General features: G+C 51.2%; 1 protein-coding gene and 1 non-coding gene across 2 annotated transcripts in view; one reads left to right on the plus strand and one right to left on the minus strand.

Moving 5' to 3' along the window:
* The first annotated feature begins 2,716 nt into the window (after window positions 1-2,716).
* Window positions 2,717-20,608, plus strand: part of Fbxo21 (F-box protein 21) — a 40,159-nt gene continuing 22,267 nt past the window's right edge. Inside the window, exons 1-7 of the mRNA XM_059249750.1 lie at window positions 2,717-2,742; window positions 6,607-6,855; window positions 7,810-7,945; window positions 9,865-9,959; window positions 16,147-16,268; window positions 19,021-19,167; window positions 19,401-19,537. Coding sequence (XP_059105733.1) covers window positions 2,717-2,742; window positions 6,607-6,855; window positions 7,810-7,945; window positions 9,865-9,959; window positions 16,147-16,268; window positions 19,021-19,167; window positions 19,401-19,537 — 912 coding nt within the window. The remainder of the gene's footprint in view (window positions 2,743-6,606; window positions 6,856-7,809; window positions 7,946-9,864; window positions 9,960-16,146; window positions 16,269-19,020; window positions 19,168-19,400; window positions 19,538-20,608) is intronic.
* Window positions 6,232-6,338, minus strand: LOC131898700 (U6 spliceosomal RNA). The gene has a single exon (XR_009376006.1). It is a non-coding gene; the product is annotated as a U6 spliceosomal RNA (small nuclear RNA).

Consider the following 20,608-nt stretch of genomic DNA (forward strand, 5'->3'; position numbering starts at 1 on the left):
CACTGCACCACATCCCAAGCCCATCTGCTGTTGGTATTGTTGTTTTTAAACAAGTTCTTGTATTCAGGCTTGACCCCAAACTCTCAGTGGTCCTCCCTCAGCCCCTATAAGTTTCTGGGATTACAGGCATGGCCACTGCCACATCTGACTTTTTAAAGTATTTTTGATTTCCAGTTGTTTAGTTGGTTGGTTGGATCCACCGAGGGCCTACTGCATTTATCCTGAGAGCAAGGGACCCTGATGAAGGTTTTGTGGTGGGCTCCAAGCCTCTCTCTACCTGTATTACGGAGATTGTGTACAAGACGAGATTGTGTATCAAAGCCCACAGCTAAGATAAAGGGAAGCACTCCCGTATACAGTCCCAAGCCCACAGCTGGAGATAAGGAGAAGCACTCCCAAATGCAGTCCCAAGCCCACAGCTGGAGATAATGAGAAGCACTCCCACATACAGTCCGAAGCCCACAGTGGAAGATAACCAGAAACATTGCCACGTACACTCCGGTAAAATATGTTCCCTTTCTTTAACAACAACGGGGCACTGGGGAGCCAAAGGGATGGAGCATGCAGAATGGGGCCTGAGATTTCTAGCTTGTGTGGGTGCCTTTATCAACCGGGGGTGGGGGTGGGGGAACGGGACTATTAACTTATTACCGGAGCTTTACAGGTCAAGGCCTGGATCTTAGCAATCTTTACATGCTAGACTCGTCCACTTGACCCAAACACACCAACTGAAAAGACAGGCTATTAAAACACATAGAACAGGGGGCTGGAGAGATGGCTCAGTGGTTAACAGCATTGGCTGCTCTTCCAGAGGTCCTGAGTTCAATTCCCAGCAACCACATGGCGGCTCACAACCATCTATAATGGGATCCAATGCCCTCTTCTGTCACGTAGGCATACATGCAAGGAGAACACTCATATACATAAAATATATGGGGGGGAACATAGAAAAGAGGCTTATTCAGTGTAGACACATGGGAAAGAGGAAAAAGAAATATGCCAGTGACCGACCCCTAAGGCAGTCTTGGTAAACTGACATGGTGGTTAAGATAGATTACCTATTTTTTTTTTAATTTAGTCTCTAAGTGCATGTCTGTGTGTGCATGTGTGCAGAGGAGGACAGATCTGGAGCTACAACCTACTGTGAACTGCCAAGATGGGTCCAACCGGTCCCCACAAGGGGTCTGTTAAGCTGTCAGAACTTTGTGAAATCCTTTCCTATGGATTCAGTTCCCTCTATGGCTGACTCCAGGGCTTCAGCCTTTCCCTTTCTCTGGACAAGGGGGTCATTTAAATTAATTAAGGTCCGTTGTTTCAAAGGCCTACAAGTGTCTGGTTTTTTAGAACATCCCCTCCCCCACCAGGATGGTTGAAGCTCTCAGGAAATAGTCATGGATCTGGGCAGTTTAGCTAGAGCACAAGTATGTGGCACTGATTGATTGGTTTATTGATTGATTGATTGAGATAGGGTCTTTCTATGTAGTCCTGACTGTGCTGGAACTCACTCTGTAGACCAGTATGGCCTCCAACTTACAGAGATCCTCCTGTCTCTACCTCCCTAGAGCTGGGATTAAAGGTGTGCGGTGTGTGTCACCACGCCCGTCACGTGTGTGTGTGTGTGTGTGTGTGTGTGTATGTGTATGAGAGAGAGAATTTCTCATTTCTTTTTTTTCCAGTGTTGAGCTTCTCATATGCTAAACTACTGTCCTACCACAGCTTTACTTCTTAAAGAATTTCCTTGTGAAATGTGTCTCTACATATATTCTCTGTCCCTTTGATAGGCAAAGCTTGTGTGTGTGCCTTTGTCTTTGTTTTTGTTCTATCGAGGTAAGGTGAGCAGACTGGACAGTATCCCTCTTAGCCCCTGCAGTTCAATGACATTAAAAACGTCCCCTGCCTGGATTTTCTTATTGCCTCAGAAGGTCAGCATTCATTAAGTAACCCAAAGGTTGGAAGAGATGGCTCCACAGTTAAGAGCACAGGCTGCTTTTCCAGAGGACCCGGGTTCAATTCCCCTCACCCACCATGGAGCTCACGCCATCTGTAAGTCCAGTTCCAGATCCGCCACCTCTTCTCTGGGTATGAGGCACACATGTGGTGCACAGACAGATGTGCAGACAGGCACAACACCCATATATTAAAAAATAACATTTTAATTTTTCAAAAAAAAGTAACCCCTATTTTCCTCCTTCCACTTGACCTTAATAACCTCAGTCCTAGTTCCGTTTGATAAATTCATCTTTCCTAACAGTTTTCTATGAGAGGATCATGTAGAATTTGCCCTATTGTGTTGACTTTTCTGGACATACCACTCTCAGGGGTCACCTCGCAGTAGCAGCAGCAACAGCAGCAGAATTCACATTTTGTTTGTGGTTTGGAGGTATTCTGTCAATCTTTTTTTTTTTTTTTTTTCAAGGCCTAAATAAGTTTCTGTCCAGAATCATTACCCAGAATTTTTTTTAAAAAAAATTTTTACGGGCCTGGGAAACATCTCCTTGAAAATGTAACTATCAAGGAAGACCCTGTCCCTGCCTCCCTGTCCCCAGGGAGAGTTCAGCTGGGTTCTTTGTTCCTAACTGTAACCACCTGTGTGATAAAGAGTTGAAACGTGTTATTATTTCTTGATGCCCGGGGCAGCTGGCCAGCTTGGCGGGTCCCGAATGACTAGGCCAGTTTAGGAGGAAGGAGGCAAGAATGTGTCTCAAAGAAGAAGGGCATGTCTTCACCCAAGGACAAGTTATGGTGAGCCTTGGGAATTGGCAAATGAAGCCTGTGCTCTGTGGCTAGTGCTTCCCGGATACAGAGTGGGGTTGCCACGCTGACATCTCCTTATCACCTTCTCTGTGATGGCAGCTCACTCCATTTAATGCTTGTTCAATAACAAAACGGGTTTCTTCATTTGTAAAGAGCATTTTGACTGCCAGATTTTTTTTTTTTTTTTTTTTTTTTTTTTTTGGTTTCTATTTCCCCAGTGACTGTCTTTGATTATCTTTGGTCATCTAAGAGCTGGTGGCAGGCTGCACAATGAAGGGACAGTCACTCCTGATAAGCTCACTGATCAGCAGCTCCCGGCTGCAGGAAGGATGGCTGGAAACAGTTTATCCAGGTCTGAGCAACACCAAGGATGATTTGCAACAGCTTAGCATGGGGGGGGGGGCAAAGCTGGGGGAGCAATCCAGGGCCACAGCGGGGAACCAGGCAGGGCCTGAGGACAGAGAGGCTTATGGTCTGTGGAAGCCAGGTTTTGAGGGTCCAGGCTGGAGCCAAGTATCTCCAGCTCTAAGTGCATCGTGACGGTCCAGCTGGCTTCTGTTCCACCAGTGTGGGGCCTGCAGTGAGGTCCTCTGTCCTAATGCAAATGCAAACACCTGCAGCTGCCACAGCCACTCTAGGTTGGACGCAGTACTGCACAACCCATGTGCATCTACTCACTTAACACCCCTAGCTGCCCTAGTCAGTAGGTAGGTTATTCTTCCCATTTTACAGATGGGAAAAACTGAGCTTTGCATAGGCTGGGTCACTTTTTCTAGCCCAACAACTGGTTAGACCTGTGCAGTCTACACTAGCTTCATTTCTGTACTTTTGATAAAATTCTGTGATTAAAAAGCAACTTAGGGGATAAAGGGTTTATTTTAGCTCACATTTCCAGGTGATAAGGAAGTCACAGCAGTGGGGATCTGAGACAGCTGGTTACATCACCTCTGTGGTCAAGAGCAGAGAGAAATGGATGCATGCATGCATGCATGCTTGCTTGTGCTCAGCTAGTTTTCTCCACTCTTGCACAGTTCGGGAGCCCCCTTGCCTAGGGATGGCGCCGCCCACAGTGGGCTGTGTCTTCTCATACCAGTTAACTTAATTAAGGCAAACCCTCCTCCATTCACAACGTGCCACAGGTCACCCTCATGTAGACAACCCTCCACAGAGACTTCTGGTCCTGAAGGGGGCTTCAGACCAGAAAGGAGACACATGCTGAAGAAATGGTTATATAGAGAGGAAAAGATTATGGGAGGCGAGGAGAGGAAGGCAGCAATCAGAGAAGCCAGGCTGGCGGGTCAGCAGCTGGAAAGGGGGAGACTTGGCTGAAAGTGCATCCCAAACAACAAGATGCACCCAGGAGAAGGATACCAGTGGGCTCTGCTTGGGCTGGAGGAGGAGAGAAGGGCCTCAGCCACGGACAGGCGACGTTTGTCCCTTTGTAACAATGTTAGGGATTTCAGATTTATTTCTAAGGACCATAGAGAGCCATGGATGGCTTGTGAGGGACCTGCTGAGACGTTCCAGCAGGTTCTGACCCAGAACATCTGACTTGAGGGGAGTTCTTTACTGTGGCCTTTGTAAACTCTAGTCAGGAGCCACATTCTTGAGATTCAAGGACTCTGGTTTTATGGTATCTGTGTTCCCGTAGACAGGCTCTAACAATGAACTGAACTCAGTTTTGTTCACTTGTTTCTCTTAAAGAAGAGATGCCCAGCAGGTAAAGGTGCTTGATGCCAAGCCAGATGGCCTGAGTTCCATCCCTGGGACCCAGATGTTGGGAGGACAGGACCAACTCCTCCTCTAAGTTGTTCTCTGTGGGGCGTTTACCCACCAACCCCACAGCTCCCCAGAGTTTTCTTGAGTGTGAGCAACAGGAAATATTAGATAGAAAGATTTATATTGAGGAGAATATTGCGGAGATAAACAGATAGAAAATAAAGGATAGCCTTGAGAGGGCCTGGAACCTTTTCCAACAGGCCCCGACTGTCTCTGCCCCAGGGTTTTTATAGAGATGCCAAGGGGTGGAGCAAAAGACCTCCTCCCCCAGCACAGCCAAGTGCAGACCATCTCAGACACCTGCACTCAGGCCTGTGGTCCTAATCATCCTCTATGCGGGCCTGCTGGGTAAAGCCACGAGGAACCAGAAAATGGGCTCCCACAGTTCTCTGACTTCCATATTCATGCACCACCCACAGAGGAGCATAGGAAATAAATTAAAATGTGAATAAAGGTGCTACTAAAGATGCAACCGTAATTCTCCTCTGCCCTTCACATACATGTGCACACATATACACATGCATTAAGAAAATAATAAAGCAGAGGCTAACATTGAAAATACCCACTACACCTGTTGACAACACCTGCTTTAGAGGTTCAAATCCACATCTTTGTTCCCCATGACTCAACCAGTGGCTCATGTCTATAAGCCTTAGTTTTCTTAACTGCGGAATGGGTATGCACATGGGAATTATTGTATTGCCAGTGAGGGCATATGCGTGCCCAAATACAAAGAATTGTTGAGTGGAAGACAATTGAAAATGGACACCATAAACACTTCTAATGCCATACCCATCACTTGGGAGGCTGAGTCCAAAGGATCAATGGCTTGAGGTCATTCTGGACCTCACCACCATCCTTTGATTTGCCTAAAAGCAGGACATAGATCCGGGGGTTAATATTATTTCCCACATCTTCAGAGGGCTAAATAGGAGTTCCCAAAAAGCAAATAGTATGCTTGGCCCAGCACCCGCTTGAGAACGAGTTAGTCCTGGGGAAGGCCAAATTACTTCCAGAAAGTGCCTGGCACAAGAGAATAGATAACCATTTTTGACAACTTAATCTGGGGACTAGGGATGTAGCTCAGTAGAGTGCATGCCTAACCTGCACAGAACACTGAGTTCCGCCACCCCGCCACCCCACCCCCACGCTGCCTCTTCTGAAATATATCTTGGTGGTACATGCCTATAATACAAGCTCTTGGGAGATGGAGGCAGATGCAAGTTCAAGGTCGCAATGCAATTCATCGTTCAAGACCAGCCTGGACTACGTGAGACTCTGTCTCAAACTGCAATATAGCCCAACTCTTTATCTTCCTGCCTCAGTCTCCTCAGCTGGGATTACAGAGTAAGCCACCGTGGCCGGCTTTAAGTTTTATTTAGTTACTGTGTGTGTTTGTACAATCATGTCATGATGCGAAGGTGGAGACCAGAGGACAACTTAACATGAATCAGTTTCCTCTCTTACTATGCAGTTTCTGGGATTGGAACTCCGGCTGTCAAGCTTTCCTGCTGAATCATCTCACTGGCTCCCCACTCCCAACTTTAATTCCCCCCCCCCCCCCGAAACAGGGTTTCTCTGTGTAGCCCTCGCTGTCCTGGTACTCACTCTATAGACCAGGCTGGCCTCAAACTCACAGAGGTCCACCTGCCTCTGCCTCCCTGGGTGTGCTGGGATTAAAGGCGTGCGCCACCACTGACCATCCAGCAACACTTCACGAATTTGTGTGTCACCCTTGCGCGGGAGCCACGCTAATCCTCTCTGTATCGTTCTAGTTTTAATGTATGTGCTGCGGAAGTGAGCACCCAGCTTGAAAAAAGAAAAAAAAAAAAAGAATGCTGTTGGGATAATCAGGACCAGGGGAGCCATCTCGGCATCCCGGGTCTCTTCCCGCTTGCTCTAGGCCCAGTGGGCGGGGCGCGGAGGGCGGGGCACAGCCCGGCCCCGCCCCGTGGTGGGCGTGGCGGGAGCCTCTTGTGGGCTTCCTATCGCGCCCGTGCGCCCGCGCGCGCGCGTGCCCGCGCAGCGGCCCCTCAGGTACGCGGACAAGATGGCGGCGGCGGCGGCGGCGGCGGCGGCAGCAGCGGCGGCGGCAGCGGGGGACAGCGCTATGGAGGTGGTGCCGGCGCTGGCCGAGGAGGCCGCAGCCGAGGCGGCGGGCCCCAGCTGCCTGGTGCAGCTGCCGGGCGAGGTGCTGGAGTACATCCTGTGCAGCGGCTCCCTGACGGCGCTCGACATCGGCCGCGTGTCCAGCACCTGCCGCCGGCTGCGCGAGGTGTGCCAGAGCAGCGGCCAGGTGTGGAAGGAGCAGTTCCGGGTGAGGTGAGCCCGCCCGCTCGGTTCCCGCGACGCCTCGAGGGGTGGGGTGGGGGGCGGGGGGAGCGGCGGCGGCCCGGGGGGCCTCGCGGGGGGCCCCACCCCGCCACCCTCCCGCCCGCGCGCCGCCTCCCCTGCCAGGCCCGCTTCCCGCGGGCCGGCCGCAGACAAAGGCCTGGGCCGGGGCACCTCCGGAGCCCCCCAGGCCCCCGGTAGGGTCGCCTCCGCGGCCCAGGCCTCCCCGCTCGGCCCCGCCGCTGCGGCCCTCCCGCGCCTCCCGGCCGGCCGACCCGACGCAAGGCGCCGCGCATCTTTTGTGGCCCCGGCGGCGGCTCGGTGCAGGAGGATGTTTACGTGCGGGCAGCGGCGTTGCGTGCCTTCCCGGCTGGCTGGGAGGCCGGGATGGGACCTGCCATCCCATCTCGTGACCTTGCGGGGTGGGGTGGAGGGGGGGGTGAGGTCCACCTTCCCTTCTCGACAGCCTGGGTGGGGTGGGGTGGGGTCTTCTTCCCATTCCGTGATAAGGCGACTCCCCCCTCCACTCCCCCACCCCCCTGGTCCCCTTTTTTTTGCAGCGTGTTGGTGGGAGGGAATCCAACGGAGGAGATGCGGGCCCCGGGATTGCAGGGCCTGGTGGGTGCTGAGGAGGCGCGCCATCAGGGCGAACCGTTAGCATCATCCCTGCCGTTGATTGTGGCCACCACGGAGATGATGGGGGGGGGGGCGGCTGGGGGTGGTGGTGGTGGTGGTAACACTGCCTTCGTGTGTCGCCACGCCAAGGTCACCGTATTGAGTCGTGAGGGAGGGGAGTGCGTGGATGCCCGGTGGGGATTGCAACCAGAGCCGCTGCCAGCCGTCACCACCCCCAACACCCCCCCCCCTTCCCCGCTGTCAGTGGGTTCGCAGGCTCCGCTGCCGCCGCCGAGCCGAGCTGAGGAGGGTGTTTTCTCCCCTTTCTAGGTGGCCGTCCCTGATGAAGCACTACAGCCCCACCGACTACGTCAATTGGTTAGAGGAATATAAAGTTCGGCAGAAAGCTGGGTTAGAAGCCCGGAAGATTGTAGCTTCCTTCTCCAAACGGTTCTTTTCAGAGCACGTAAGCACCTGCTATATTATGGGGCTCGGGCTCTGTGTGTGTGTGTGTGTGTGTGTGTGTGTGTGTGTGTATACACGTGAGTACACGCGCCTTAGCTGCGCTTACTGCTGTGTCGCTTTTCAGTGCTCACACAATCCCTCCCTCACAAGGCTACAAGAGTCATTGTGCCCCCTCTCCCCTCCCCTCCAACAACAACACGGAGCCATTTGTCCCTGCCAGCCCTACTTTTCTAAAGCCAGAGAGAGTGGGGTGTTAAGGAGCCAGCGGGGCAGGGATACCCAGGGCGGTGTCCACTGGGTCCAGATAAGCGTTATTTCTCTTCAAGATTGTTACACACGCTTCCCCTCGTGATGTGAGAGGCATCGATGATTGGATACTCTAAAGCTCTTGGGCTGGTTTTCCCAGGAAGGCTGCTGAAGTAAATGGCGCCCTGCTCAGTAGCCAACGGCGTTATTAGTTAAGGGAGCGGGGTTAAAAGCTGCCTGTGGGTCAGTTCCATTGCTGCCCCATGGCAAACTGGCTCGCATCCGTTGCTCCTGGCAGGTCAGGATTTTTGTTAGCACTGCTGCTCTTTGTTCTGTGAGAGGAGTTTTCACCGTGTAGCCCAGGCTGGCCTTAAACTCTTATCCAGCTTCCTCCTGAGGGCTGGGATGACAAGTGAGCATGGTCAGGCCGGGCCCAAGTTGTATGTTGCTTTTCTTCAGTGGCTGAAGTGTGTGTTTCTGGTATGGTTTGGGGTTGGTTGTCTTCCCCTTGTCCAGAGTGTCCGGTGGAAATCAGTGTCCATTCCTGACGCTACTTTGCACAGGGCTAGGGAATTGTCCCCTTATATTTTCAGTTTCTCCACGGATTGGAACTGATGTCGTTTGTCTTGCTCTTCTGGTTTGATGGAGGTTGTCTTTCTGAAAACTGCTTCTGACTTTCCACTCTGCTGTGAACGGGATTCACGGACAGTGTTTTCAAGGTGCTTCAAGTTTCGAAAGGGCAGATTTGAACCTTCAGCACCATTTAACTCAGTCCCCTCTGGGGACTACAGATAGTGTTTGTTAACGCTTGTTAATGACAGAATGAACCAAGGTTTCAGGTTTTGTTCAGCCTGGAACAGTGCCCTAGCCAGTGTATAATCACAAGTGGCTTAAAACACACGGGTGTTTTGGTGCAGGGCATGTGTGATGCCACTACTTAACCTTTCTCTGATAACGATGGATGGGTGAGCTTTTCCTTCTTCTTTCCCTGCACCACTGCTGGGTTGGTTAGATGTGTGTGAGGGACCTGGAACACAGCAGGGGCTGCTTAGGGTGGTCTCACAGGTGGATGATTGGTTTGGCTCGGCACTCTGGTGTTGTTATCTTCTCCACGTGCACACAAGTTAGCATGGAACACTGTGGCTGCTATCTTGAGGAAAACTGGGGCAATCCCAGGACTTGAACCCGAGAGTCTTCATGTACCAGCACCTCAACACACATGTATCTCCACCTCAATAGCCGTTGCACCGTTACCTCAACATATGCGCACCTCCACCACAGCGCACATGTACCACTGCCTCAGTGTGCAGAGCAGAGTGCTCATCCAGGGAGCCTCAGGAGCATCTCTGCCTTGGGCTAAATGCCTCTGGCCTCTCCAGTTGTGTGTAGCAAAGACCTTGGGAGATTGGAGACTTGCACCTCAGCCTGTGTGAGCTCTGTGTCTGCACATGAGAATCTGTCACCACCAATCTCAGAAACTCCCGGACTGTGAGAGCGAGGGCCTGGATGTGCTGTGACTTCCATGTTGCTTTCTGCCCTGAAGGCCCTAGGAGACAGTGTGTAAGAGCCGCTGTCTGTCACCATGAGCAGCTGCCCTCACTTGTGGCTCAGCTGTGTATCTGCCAGCGTCAGCCACACTAACTCCTGATTGAGGCCTCCTGTGTCTCTCCATAGGTTCCTTGTAATGGCTTCAGTGACATTGAAAACCTGGAGGGGCCGGAGATCTTTTTTGAGGATGAGCTGGTGTGCATCCTAAACATGGAAGGAAGGTAAGCCATGGCTTTCTCCGGATCCTCATCATAACACTGCAGAGGAAGTGGCTGTGGTGTGTGGGGAAGACCCCTGGTTTTCCACATACTTCCCATCCTGCCACAGTTAACTTGAAAAGCTCTGTGTATGTGAGATCAGCACACAAGACAACTGACACATGTCAGTCCCTGCAGTCCTGGGGGCTCATGTCTATAATTACAGTGCTCAGGAGGCTGAGGCAGGGAGAAGCGGCAGACTCAAAAGCTGCAGAGTGAGTTGTAGAACACTGGGCTACAGAGTGAGACCCTGTCTCAAAATAATAAAATCTTAAAAAAAATATATATGTCGAGGGGCAGGGGAGATGGTCCGTCAGTACAGCTTGCTTTGCGAGCATGAGGACCCCAGTCCGATCCCCACGGCATGGGCTTGCTATCCTAGAACTGGGCTTGATGGCCACTAGCTGAGCCAAGTGGCCAGCACCAGGCTCCAGAGAGAGAGAGTCTCAAACACTAGTGTGTGTAACTCCCGAGGAATGACGCCTGAGCGACCTCTAGCCTCCATGTGTGCTCACATCTGTGCCCCAGGCACACACTTACACATACACAGATCATGGTTTGACTAAGGGTGTGCAGACCCTTTCTCTTGTTGCTGTTGAAACAGTAGCTGCTTACATTGCACTCAGTGATTTAGGGGTGATTCAGGGTGCAGCGGGGAGTGAGCCTGGGTCCTGCACAAACTCTCCTGATTACAAAGAGCCCCTGGGACTGGAGAGACTGACATCTCAGTGCGGAAGAGCATTCCGGAGGGCCTGACTTCAGTTCCCATCACCCACACAGGGTGGCTCCCAGCCACCTGTAACACCAGTGCCACAGGATCTGCGTCCCTCTTTTGACCTACTTGGATGCCTGCATTCACAGGCACAGAGCCACAGACACAAACTCACCCAAAACCACATCACTGACAATCAAAATAAACCCTCTCTCCTACTGTTTAGAATGATGTATCTTATATTGTCTGCTGGAAAGCTTAATTTCCAGTCACCAGTGATTTGCCTGGAAGCCTAACCTCCTGTCGGGAAGACCTTCTGGTCCAAAAGTTAGAGAACAAGATGCACTGAGAGGGGTCACTGTGAAATGTCCAGACCAGGAGACAGTGTTTCAGGGGGGTTCGTGGGGAGAGGTGAGATGCCAGTGCCTGGGCTGCTCCCCTGACCCGGAGTCTGTGAGTAGGTTTATGTGTGCACTGACTGGAGTGAGCACTGTATTGTGTGGCCTCGATAGTCTTTAGGCATGGCATGTGTGTAGATGGGGTCGGAGGTGCACTTTCTTGGCTTTCGTTTGTTTGTGTAAACTGTTCTTCTTGTTTACACTCTTCCTGCCCTTCCCACTCCTGCTTTTGTTTGGGCCTTTCCTGACTCTACCCCTGTAGTTTTTCTTTTGTAGTCTTGAATGCCAAACCCAGGGCCCACTGAGTGCTCTACCCCTGGCTCTTAGCCCCACAGTGTGGTTTTTAATAGTGACCTACGTGTCTTTTTTTTAACCTAACTACATGAGAAACAGAGAGAGGGATCATTGTTTGTTGGAGACAGACCCTGCTTGGCTTTTGTCTTCGAATTACCCCTGGGGTCTGTCCCAGTCAACTGCTGCAGGAGGAGCTCCCTTAGCTAACTGCTACCCTCTGTCTTGGGGGATCGGCTGGTGGACAGCCTCTTGCTGTACTCCATGTCCACTCTAGAGGCTTCAGTTCTTAGTCCTGTGGGGTCTCAGGAATAGGTTTCCTAGGTTGTTGCAGTGTTTTGAAAATGTGAGAAGACTTAGCCAAAGATGTCAGTTCTCCCCAAATTAATACACAAGCCAGTGCTGCTCCAGGTGGATACAAAGAAACAACTAAGGTGTGAGGATGGGAAGGTCTTTATTTTGTTGAGTTGTTTTTCCAACTGGATAATGTTGTCATAAAGTAAGTACAGAGAAGTAAATCTACAAGAAAGCCAGGAAGTGGGGTGGGTGGGTGGGGAAGTAGGAGAAGGGGAGGGAAGGGGAACAGTGGTTGGTATGTAAAATGAAAAAAAATTAAATTAAAAAAAAAGAGCCAGGAAAAAAGTGTTTAAGTTAGTGTAATGGGAAGCTTGCACTGTGAGCTAGTGGGACAGAGTGTGAGGGAACTGGTGATCTGAACAGAGCTCTGTGGGAACGGACATAGACAGGAGGATGCCAGGAGAGGTCCCCAGTGAGAGGGGGGCAGGCAGGTTGTTGAGTAGGGAGCACTAAGTGGAACTGGATGCCCAGCTGGAACCCAACAACCTAGCCTTGTACTCAGCACTTACTCCCCAAGAGTAAGCAGCCCACGCAGTAACACTGTGACTGGAAGGCCAGGCTGGGAGCCATTGGTCTTTTGCAGAGATTGCCACACCCAGGGAAAGCGGCAGGGCGGTGCTTGTAAGGAAGCACCTTGGAATTCACTCTTCAGAGGAATGTTAAAATCACTGGGAAAGCTGCTTTTTCATGCTAGTCAGTTCATCAGGAAAAGTGAACTTGTGTAGCCAGAGGAAGTAAGTATTAGTGGTTGTTTCCAAAGTAACTGTTGGCCCTGCTGGGACAAGTGTAATGACAGGGAATGTTCTGCCTTTTAGAATGTTTGGGGTTGTCAGTGTGCATGGTGACCCTGTTTGCATTCATTCCTATTGTGGAAAGCAGTAGGGAGCGAGCAGTTTCTGTAGATACTCAAGTGCCCCTCTCTGGGTATGTGGTGAGGGTAGCTGTGCTATTCTGTGTGGTCTTCAGGAACAGTTTACCACAACACATTAAAGAGCTTGTGCTGTGCCTGAGAAAGTAACCTGAGTGGCCAGTGCCCAGCAAGACACTTCAGTTTCTGGGTTTTAGAATCAGAAAGGGCCTTTGAGTATCCAGGCAAAAGAGATGAAGTCACGTCTGTGCAAAAAGAAACACTGTCTCCTTAGACTTCAACAGCAGCACTTTATGCCAGAGGAAAAAAGGTATTCCAAGATATAAGGAAATGCCAGCCAAGGATTTTTATATCCAGCTGAACTGACTTCCAAGTGTAAAGAAAGGCTAAAGACAAACTTGTCAGCTTGGAAGACTCAGACTTTGGGCTCTTTCTGACACATCTGCTAGAAAGGGAGTTTGAAACGCAAAACCACAGAGATAGTCTGACTCGAGCCTGCTGGTGAGCACTCAATGTATAGTAACCTGAGCCGCTGCCTCCAAACAAGAGCTGTCCAGGAGACAGTACTGTGTGTGTGGTCAGGGCAGGAGCCCCGACTAGATTCCATGTAGCTAGAGGAACATCGAGCAGTGGTCTGGCAAGGTGGTTGAACAGGTAAAGAAGGTGCTTGCTGCCAAGCCTGAAGACCTGAGTTCAATCCCTGGGACCCACATAGTAGATCCTGCAAGCTGTCCTCTGACTCCCACATATGCCCGCCCCATGGTGTGCGTGCACACGGACCTGGACAGATAGACACACTTGTCCACACAAGATCATGTGGGGATTGCCCAGCTTCTTTATATTCAGGGAGATGATAGGACAGCTAGTCATTAGACTCAGGCCAGTGAATGACTGTCATGTCATCTCAGGTATCAGGGAGGAGCAGAACTGTTCAGGAAGAAGGATACACACAGAAGGAGGTCAAAGCTGTATATGTCTGAATTTGAATTGGAAGTGTCAGTGTGAACTCATGAACACCCAGTAGAAATGGCCGTCCTAGCTTGTAGATTTTCATCCTCAGCTGCCACTTCCCTAAATGTAAGCCAAGATCATGGAGAAATGGCTGCTTCTCAGGCCTGTGTCAGGAATGTACAAGATGAGTCCAAAGCCTCTTGACACCTAGGGCCAGACAGCATGACTACCGTTAGTCCCTCTCGTCAGTGTAGGGTCTTGTGAAGCATCTGTGGGCCAAAGGTGTGCTGGCTGGGGCTGCAGCATGGTAGAGGCAGAGCATATTGGACTGCTCCAGACAGTTTAGCTCTCTGAGTCCCAGTACTATTTCAAGATATTCCTTGGTCTTTGAAGGAGAATCAGAAATGAGTAAAAGGGAAGGCAGAGCATTTGTCCTGTTTTTGCTACATTTCATCCCATGGGAAACTAGGGAATAGATGAGGTTTTGCGACAGTCTTTCTAATAAATGAGGAGGGGCTGGTTCAGTTAGAGTCACCTCTGAAGGATCAGTAGATCTGAACACTGAGCACAGTGGCTGCTGATATTACAGAAGGGACAACCACGCCTTGTCACCACCTCCACCCCACCTTTTTTCCTTTTCTTAAGACAGAGGCTCCCTGTAGTCCAGGCTGGCCTTGCTGGCAGCCTCCTGCCTCTGCTTCCTGAGAGGATCATAGACGGGGCCTTTTTTCTTTGGTGCTGGGGTGGAAGGTTGGCGAAGCAGGCATCCACAGGTGACTTTTGATGGAAGACTACACCACCTCCTGGGGTGGCAGCTTGCCACATAACTGGCATTTGAATTTTGCAGATCCTCTCCAGCCACTTAGTTGTGAATTTATTTTGTGTTTTTGTTTATTGTGTTCTTCTGTGTTTGTGTGGTCACACTTGTGCCATGTACATGAGAGGACAGCTCATAGGAATCAGCTCTTCCTTTCTCCCAGTGTGGATCTTGGGGATCAGACTCAGGCTTGGCGCCCTTCTTGGCAGTCTCTCCATTTACTTGCTAATAAGAAATTCAGAGCAAGTTAAAGCTCACGTGAATGTATCCCAGACTATGTGAAGCTGCTGTTAAAGAGTGGGGAGACAGGAGGAGGAGCCCCGGTAGATGCCAAGGTCTAGAAGATCCCTGAGAACTTTAGGGATGTGTTGGTAGTCACTCTAGAGAGGTTCGGGAAGTGGCCACAGAGGCATGAAGTGGGACTGTGACCTCAGCATTGCACTTCTTGGCCTGGGCAGTGAACACGGCACTTGCCCTCCACCTTTGTTTGTTAGAGGTGAAAGAACAGGTGGAACAGATAGACACTGCCTCTGTGGGTGCAGGGGACTTTAGTGGTGTGTAGAGGCTGCCACACATGTTAGTCCCGTCTCGTTTGGGAGACCTGCTGAAGGGCTTCACATAGTCTTCTGCACACCCTCAGTGTACCAGGCGTTACTGTGGGCACTGGGGGTACAGCTGTGAGCAGCAGCCCCAAACCTCTGCCTTCTCGCGCTCACAGGGTAGCGATACTAACACGGAAGCTGTTTGTCTTGCTGGGAAGTGGCATGTGCCTGGGAAATGCTGAGTGAACTAGAGTGTAAGGGGCTGTGGCACCTGTGGAGGTAAGCTAGGGAGAGGCCTGACTTGGGCCTTCTGCACAGAGCCAAGAGGAGGTACAGACTGTAGGCCTCCAGGGAGGAACAGTCCACTGAGGAAAGTGTGGGGTGACACGGCCAGGTGTGGGGTTAAAGGAACAGTGGGAGCAGTTGGAACTGAGATCGCAGAGGCTGTGGGGACAGGTGAAGGGACATGCTGGGTCTTCACCAGAAGTTGGGCTTTAGCGTGAGGAAGTGAAGCTGGAGAATTGGGTCAGGGGCCATGGTCCTGTGGGTGACAGTATCACTGGAACAATGGACTGCCCTGTCAAGCGGTGACAAGGAAGGGGATGGAAGCAGGAGCAGAGGAGGAGGAGGAGACTGAGACACCCACAGAGTCTGGGCCAGCTGTACCACGTTAGTGGGAGGTGCTCTTGTTAGAGTGTTGGGAGACGGGGTGTCAGGCATTCAAGGTGGCCCAGAGGCCCGACACTCATGAGCTGACAGTGACTCAGAGGAAGAAGTCTTAGGGCGCCCCCCAGTTACCGGCAGGTGTGGAGTAACAGTTGGGTGTGCAGGTTTGAGTTCTCCGGAAACCTCTTCAGAAAGTAACTTCTGGAAAGGTGGTCAGCATGGACACACCTGAAACCGTAAGGCTAGAAGGACTCCTGAGTTCACCAAGCACAAAGGAGAAAGGAGCAGCCTGTGCCCTGGGTGTCGGAAGCAGGCCCTGGGGACCAGCACAGTGCACCTCCCAGGATGCAGTTCACAGCCTTCACCCAGAGTCAGGGTGTAAATGTCTGCCTGCCGTTGGACCGTCACATCAGCGTGCAGAGCCCTGCCCTGTGCAGACAGCGGTGCAGATGTGTGCCAGCTGTGTTTGTCTTGGGAACGAAGAGTGTGTGATGTGATGGGGAAGCTAGGCTACTGAAGTTCTTAGTGGATTGTTTGGTTGCTTCCCAGGAAAGCTCTGACCTGGAAATACTACGCAAAGAAAATTCTGTACTACCTGCGGCAGCAGAAAATCCTGAACAACCTCAAGGCTTTCCTGCAGCAGCCTGATGATTACGAGTCCTATCTGGAAGGTGGGTGTTTCCGTGCCTATGGACAGGGGTCTTGGGCGGCTGAGCAGCCTGTAAGATCCTGTGACAGCTCTCCCTCCAGGACGAGGGGAAGGAAAGCCATGTGAGAGGGCGTTAGGATTACAAAGCAGACAGCACTCAACCTTCCAGCAGAGAGTCCGGTGCCATCTCCACGTCAGCTTAAGTGACCATGTGTCTTAAGAGTCGTCACTGGCTCAGTGACAGTTGAGAGCTGGACATTCAGTCAGGAAAGTGCTTGCCACACAGTTCATGAGGAGTGGATTTTGTCCCCAGAACTCATGTAGAAAGTCAGACTTGCTGGGCATGCTTGTAACCTCAGCGCTGGGGAGGCGGAGACAGAGGATTCTTGTCGTTCTCTGGTCAGTGAGCTTGGCAAAAACCAGATGGACAGCCCTCAAGGACGATGCTGAGGTTGACCTTTGACCTCAACACACAAGCACATGTGGGCCTGCAGAGTGAGTGACCTTTGGCTAGTGAAACCAGTTCTTGCTGCTCAAAACCTTTACTTTAGAGGTCCGCTTGCCTGTGTCCTGGGGGTTAGTGAGGGTAGGCAGTGTGGCCTGTGGCCGGAGGCGTGGCCCAAATGGGGGGGAAGGGAGAGGTGACCGGGCTCTGTGCTAGGAGATACTGGGTTCTTAGGGGAATAGTAAAAAAATGTGACTTGGCTTTTTAAACACTGTCTTAATTCTTAGATAGAAGCCTCCCGTGCTGTGGTTGTGAAGTGTGTGCTTATGGATCCTCCTTGCTCCTGGGGGCCACCAGATGGGTTGACGTTCCCCCTTGCTGGTGTTCTAGATCACATCCTGTCCATTATAGTTCTCCAGGCTCTCGGCAGCCTGTCTGAGGAGTCCTGGCTTTCCCTGGGCATTACTGCCTACTGTCCTCCAGTCAGCCCTGTGCCTGACCCACTTAGTCCCCATCTCTGTAGGACTGCCTCGTGTTTCCTGAATGGCTACTTGCATCCCAGAGCCCTCTGTGGTCTGGACCTCCCTCCCCTAACTTCACACCTTTCCAAATTGCTCTGCAGTGTTCAGCTCCTGCATCCAGGCCTCTCCTGACCCATGCCTAGAGATGCTGGCTTCACTTCCTGTGGTCCCCTGTGCCCTTCAGCTCAGGGCTCACTTGTGTGAGTCTCAGCTGAGCCCTGCAGAGCTCACTGGTCTCCGCAGCTGCAGCTGCCCTGGCTGTCACAGGGACTGCCTCACCCCTCTGTGTCAAGTGTGTTCAGTGCATTTCCTGGCTTTTTGTTTGGTTTTTTTCTTTTTTAAAATGCAGAGCACAGCCTAGCTGTCAGCTTGTCTTCTGAGTGCTAGGTATGCCCAGCCCTTGTAAGTAGGTTTGTTATGTTCCAGGCTTCGAATAAAGATTGCCACAGCCCACAGTGCCTAGTGGAGATACATGCTAACGGTTGAAGGTCTGATGTTGACTGACAGGAGGTGGAAACTGTAGTCTGATGAAAAGAAAGTCACAGCCATCCTCTTGTCTGCTTGTACATTTAGGAGAACTGGGAGTTCAGCTCTCTCGAGGTGTTGTTCTCTTTTGTTTGAAGCAATCTCACTTTGTAGCCTTAGCTGGCTGTGTTGACCAGACTGACCACAGAGATCCTCCTGCCTCTGCCTCCTGAGTGCTGGGATTAAAGGTGTGTGCCACCACACCAGTTCAGAATAGTGAAACAGTCTTTGTTTTCTGTAGGTTATATTTGAAAAATAAATACTTGTTTTTACATTTTTCAAGCACAAAGCTTCAGTTTCCACAGACCACCCACTAGGTAGGCAGTAGAAGCCATTGAGTGGCCGGGGTTAGCTGATGGGGGGTCCTGGCTCCAGAGCCTCAACCCTGACTAGACTACAGCCACTGAAGAAGCCTGAGCAGGTGGCGTATAGCACAATCCCTGTAGTCTAGGCTGGGTCTCCCAATGCCCTGAACTACTACCTTCAGCTTTTGGAGTGTTGGTAGGAGCAGCAAGGTCCTGGGCTAGCCTGAGGTCTCTTGAATTTAAAAGGTTACTGGGAGGCTTTTAAGTAAGCATGTTCTGCCACCAAGTGATGGTTTAGGCATGGTATGAGGTCAGCTGAGGCTGAGGCCAGCGATGAAACTGGACCTGCTCTGTGGGGTTATCAAGGCTCCTTATCTTATGAGCGTGTGTTGTCTCTCGAATCTGTGAGTTGTGATTAAAGGTGTGTGCCATCACACCAGTTCAGAATAGTGAAACAGTCTTTGTTTTCTGTAGGTTGTATTTGAAAAATAAATACTTGTTTTTACATTTTTCAAGCACAAAGCTTCAGTTTCCACAGTCCACCCATGAGAGCTGTGATTGGCTGGAATGGTCTGTCTGCCATTCCTACCCTTGGCTTAGTTGTTAAGAGGAATCGCCTTGCAGGAAGTCTTTCAGTGGTTGGGTTTTGGCTCACAGGAGTGAGTGTAGGAGAGAAGTGGCCTGAGGGTTTCCTTGCGGGCATTTGGCAGTCTTCATAATAGGATGTGGGGGCACGTGTCCTGCTTACTGAATCATGACCTCCCCCAAAATGGTTTGTTTTGTTTTCTTAAATGGTGTATGAAGTGCTTTGTGGTGAAGGTATCTGATCTCCCTCGCTGTGGTAGGGCTTTTCCTGGCATCCAGGGTGGGAGCTGGTGTGGTGTGTGGTGTGAGAAGTCACAGCTCCAGTGCTAGTTCAGTAACACGCTACTACCAGTCAGGTAGAAAGCAAGCTGACTCCACACTTCTCACCCACAGGTGCCGTTTACATCGACCAGTACTGCAACCCTCTCTCCGACATCAGCCTCAGAGACATCCAGGCCCAGATCCATAGCATCGTGGAACTTGTGTGCAAAACCCTCCGTGGTATCAACAGCCGCCACCCCAGCCTGACCTTCAGAGCAGGTGTGAAAATGCTGTAGATGATCCAGGCTGCAAAGGCCCTGGGGGTGGTTGCCTGAATGATGTAAAGCACTAATGCCACCCTGTTTCCATTCCCAGGCTGGCAGCACTTGACTGTCATGCAGGCCCTTGCCAGTCACTGCGTGTTCAGGGTGTGCCTTGCTTGTGTTTGGGGTGTGAGTGTTTGGGGTGTACTTGCTCGTGCTTGTGACCCAGAGGAGCTCTCTGTGCTGCAGGCGAGTCCTCCATGATAATGGAGATAGAGCTCCAGAGCCAAGTGCTGGACGCCATCAACTATGTCCTGTACGACCAGCTGAAGTTCAAAGGGAACCGCATGGACTACTACAACGCCTTGAACCTCTACATGCACCAGGTACATGTGGCTGCAGCAAGAGGAACCATCCAGTTCCCTCCTCCTGCAGCACCCTCTGTGTGCTCCTGTGTAGGCACCGTTCACTGCCTAAACCTGCAGGTGTGCACACGCAGGGGATTTGAACAGTGCCTTAAAGGGAGTGTATGACTTCAAGCTGACAAATGGTGGGTGTGTAGGTTCTGTGCCTGTACCTACTGGATCTATGGATTTTGATGCTCCAGGGTGCTCGGACCTGACTCCCCTCTAGACAGGCAAGGGTGACTGTGTAAGTGTGTGCAGTCACATCTCCGATGGGCTGTCCATTTCTTGCTGACAAATCTTTCCATATCTCAGTGAAGCCCGTTTTCCTCTATCATGCGATAGCATGGTGGGGTAGATCTGCTACAGGATGCTTTTCTTTTTAATTTAAATTTTATGTATGTTTAAAAGAGGGCATCAGATCCTGTTACAGATGGTTATGAGCCACCATGTGGTTGCTGGGAATTGAACTCAGGACCTCTGGAAGAGCAGCCAGTGCTCTTAATCTTAACCACTGAGCTATCTCTCCAGCCTCCAGGATGGCTGTTGTAAGGAAGCCCTGTGAATAGAAATGGGCATTTCTGTGGCTTAGTTTGCTCAGTCTGTGATTATGAGTGTTGAACTGCACAGACCTGCCTCCTGTGGCCTAGCTACATCATCCACAAACCTTTGATGTGCATTTCCTTGTCTGTCCTGTTCTCTGTAACATGGTTTCTGTTGTCATATCTCAGACTTTACATGCTTGCTTTCTGGTAGGAGGAGACCAGCAGGCTGCCTGTAAAGACCTGGCAGTCCGGGTTCACAGGCTCAGTACTGTCTTACTGGGTGAAAGGGCACAGGCAGTTGAAGTCTTGGGTGGCTGTGCACTCTGTGTGCCAGCAGAGCTGTGTGGGCATGGAACATGCTGGTTACGGTTCTTTGCCTATTTTGAGATAGGCTCTCACTTGGTAGCCCAGGCTGGTCTTGGACTTTCTGGCATCTTGCCTCAGCCTCCCGGGTGCTAGGACTATAGGCATAGACTGTAGAACCTCTGGCTTCTGTTATTTTCATGTC

Source organism: Peromyscus eremicus, chromosome 23 (assembly GCF_949786415.1).
Source record: "Peromyscus eremicus chromosome 23, PerEre_H2_v1, whole genome shotgun sequence".
Lineage (NCBI taxonomy): Eukaryota > Metazoa > Chordata > Mammalia > Rodentia > Cricetidae > Peromyscus > Peromyscus eremicus.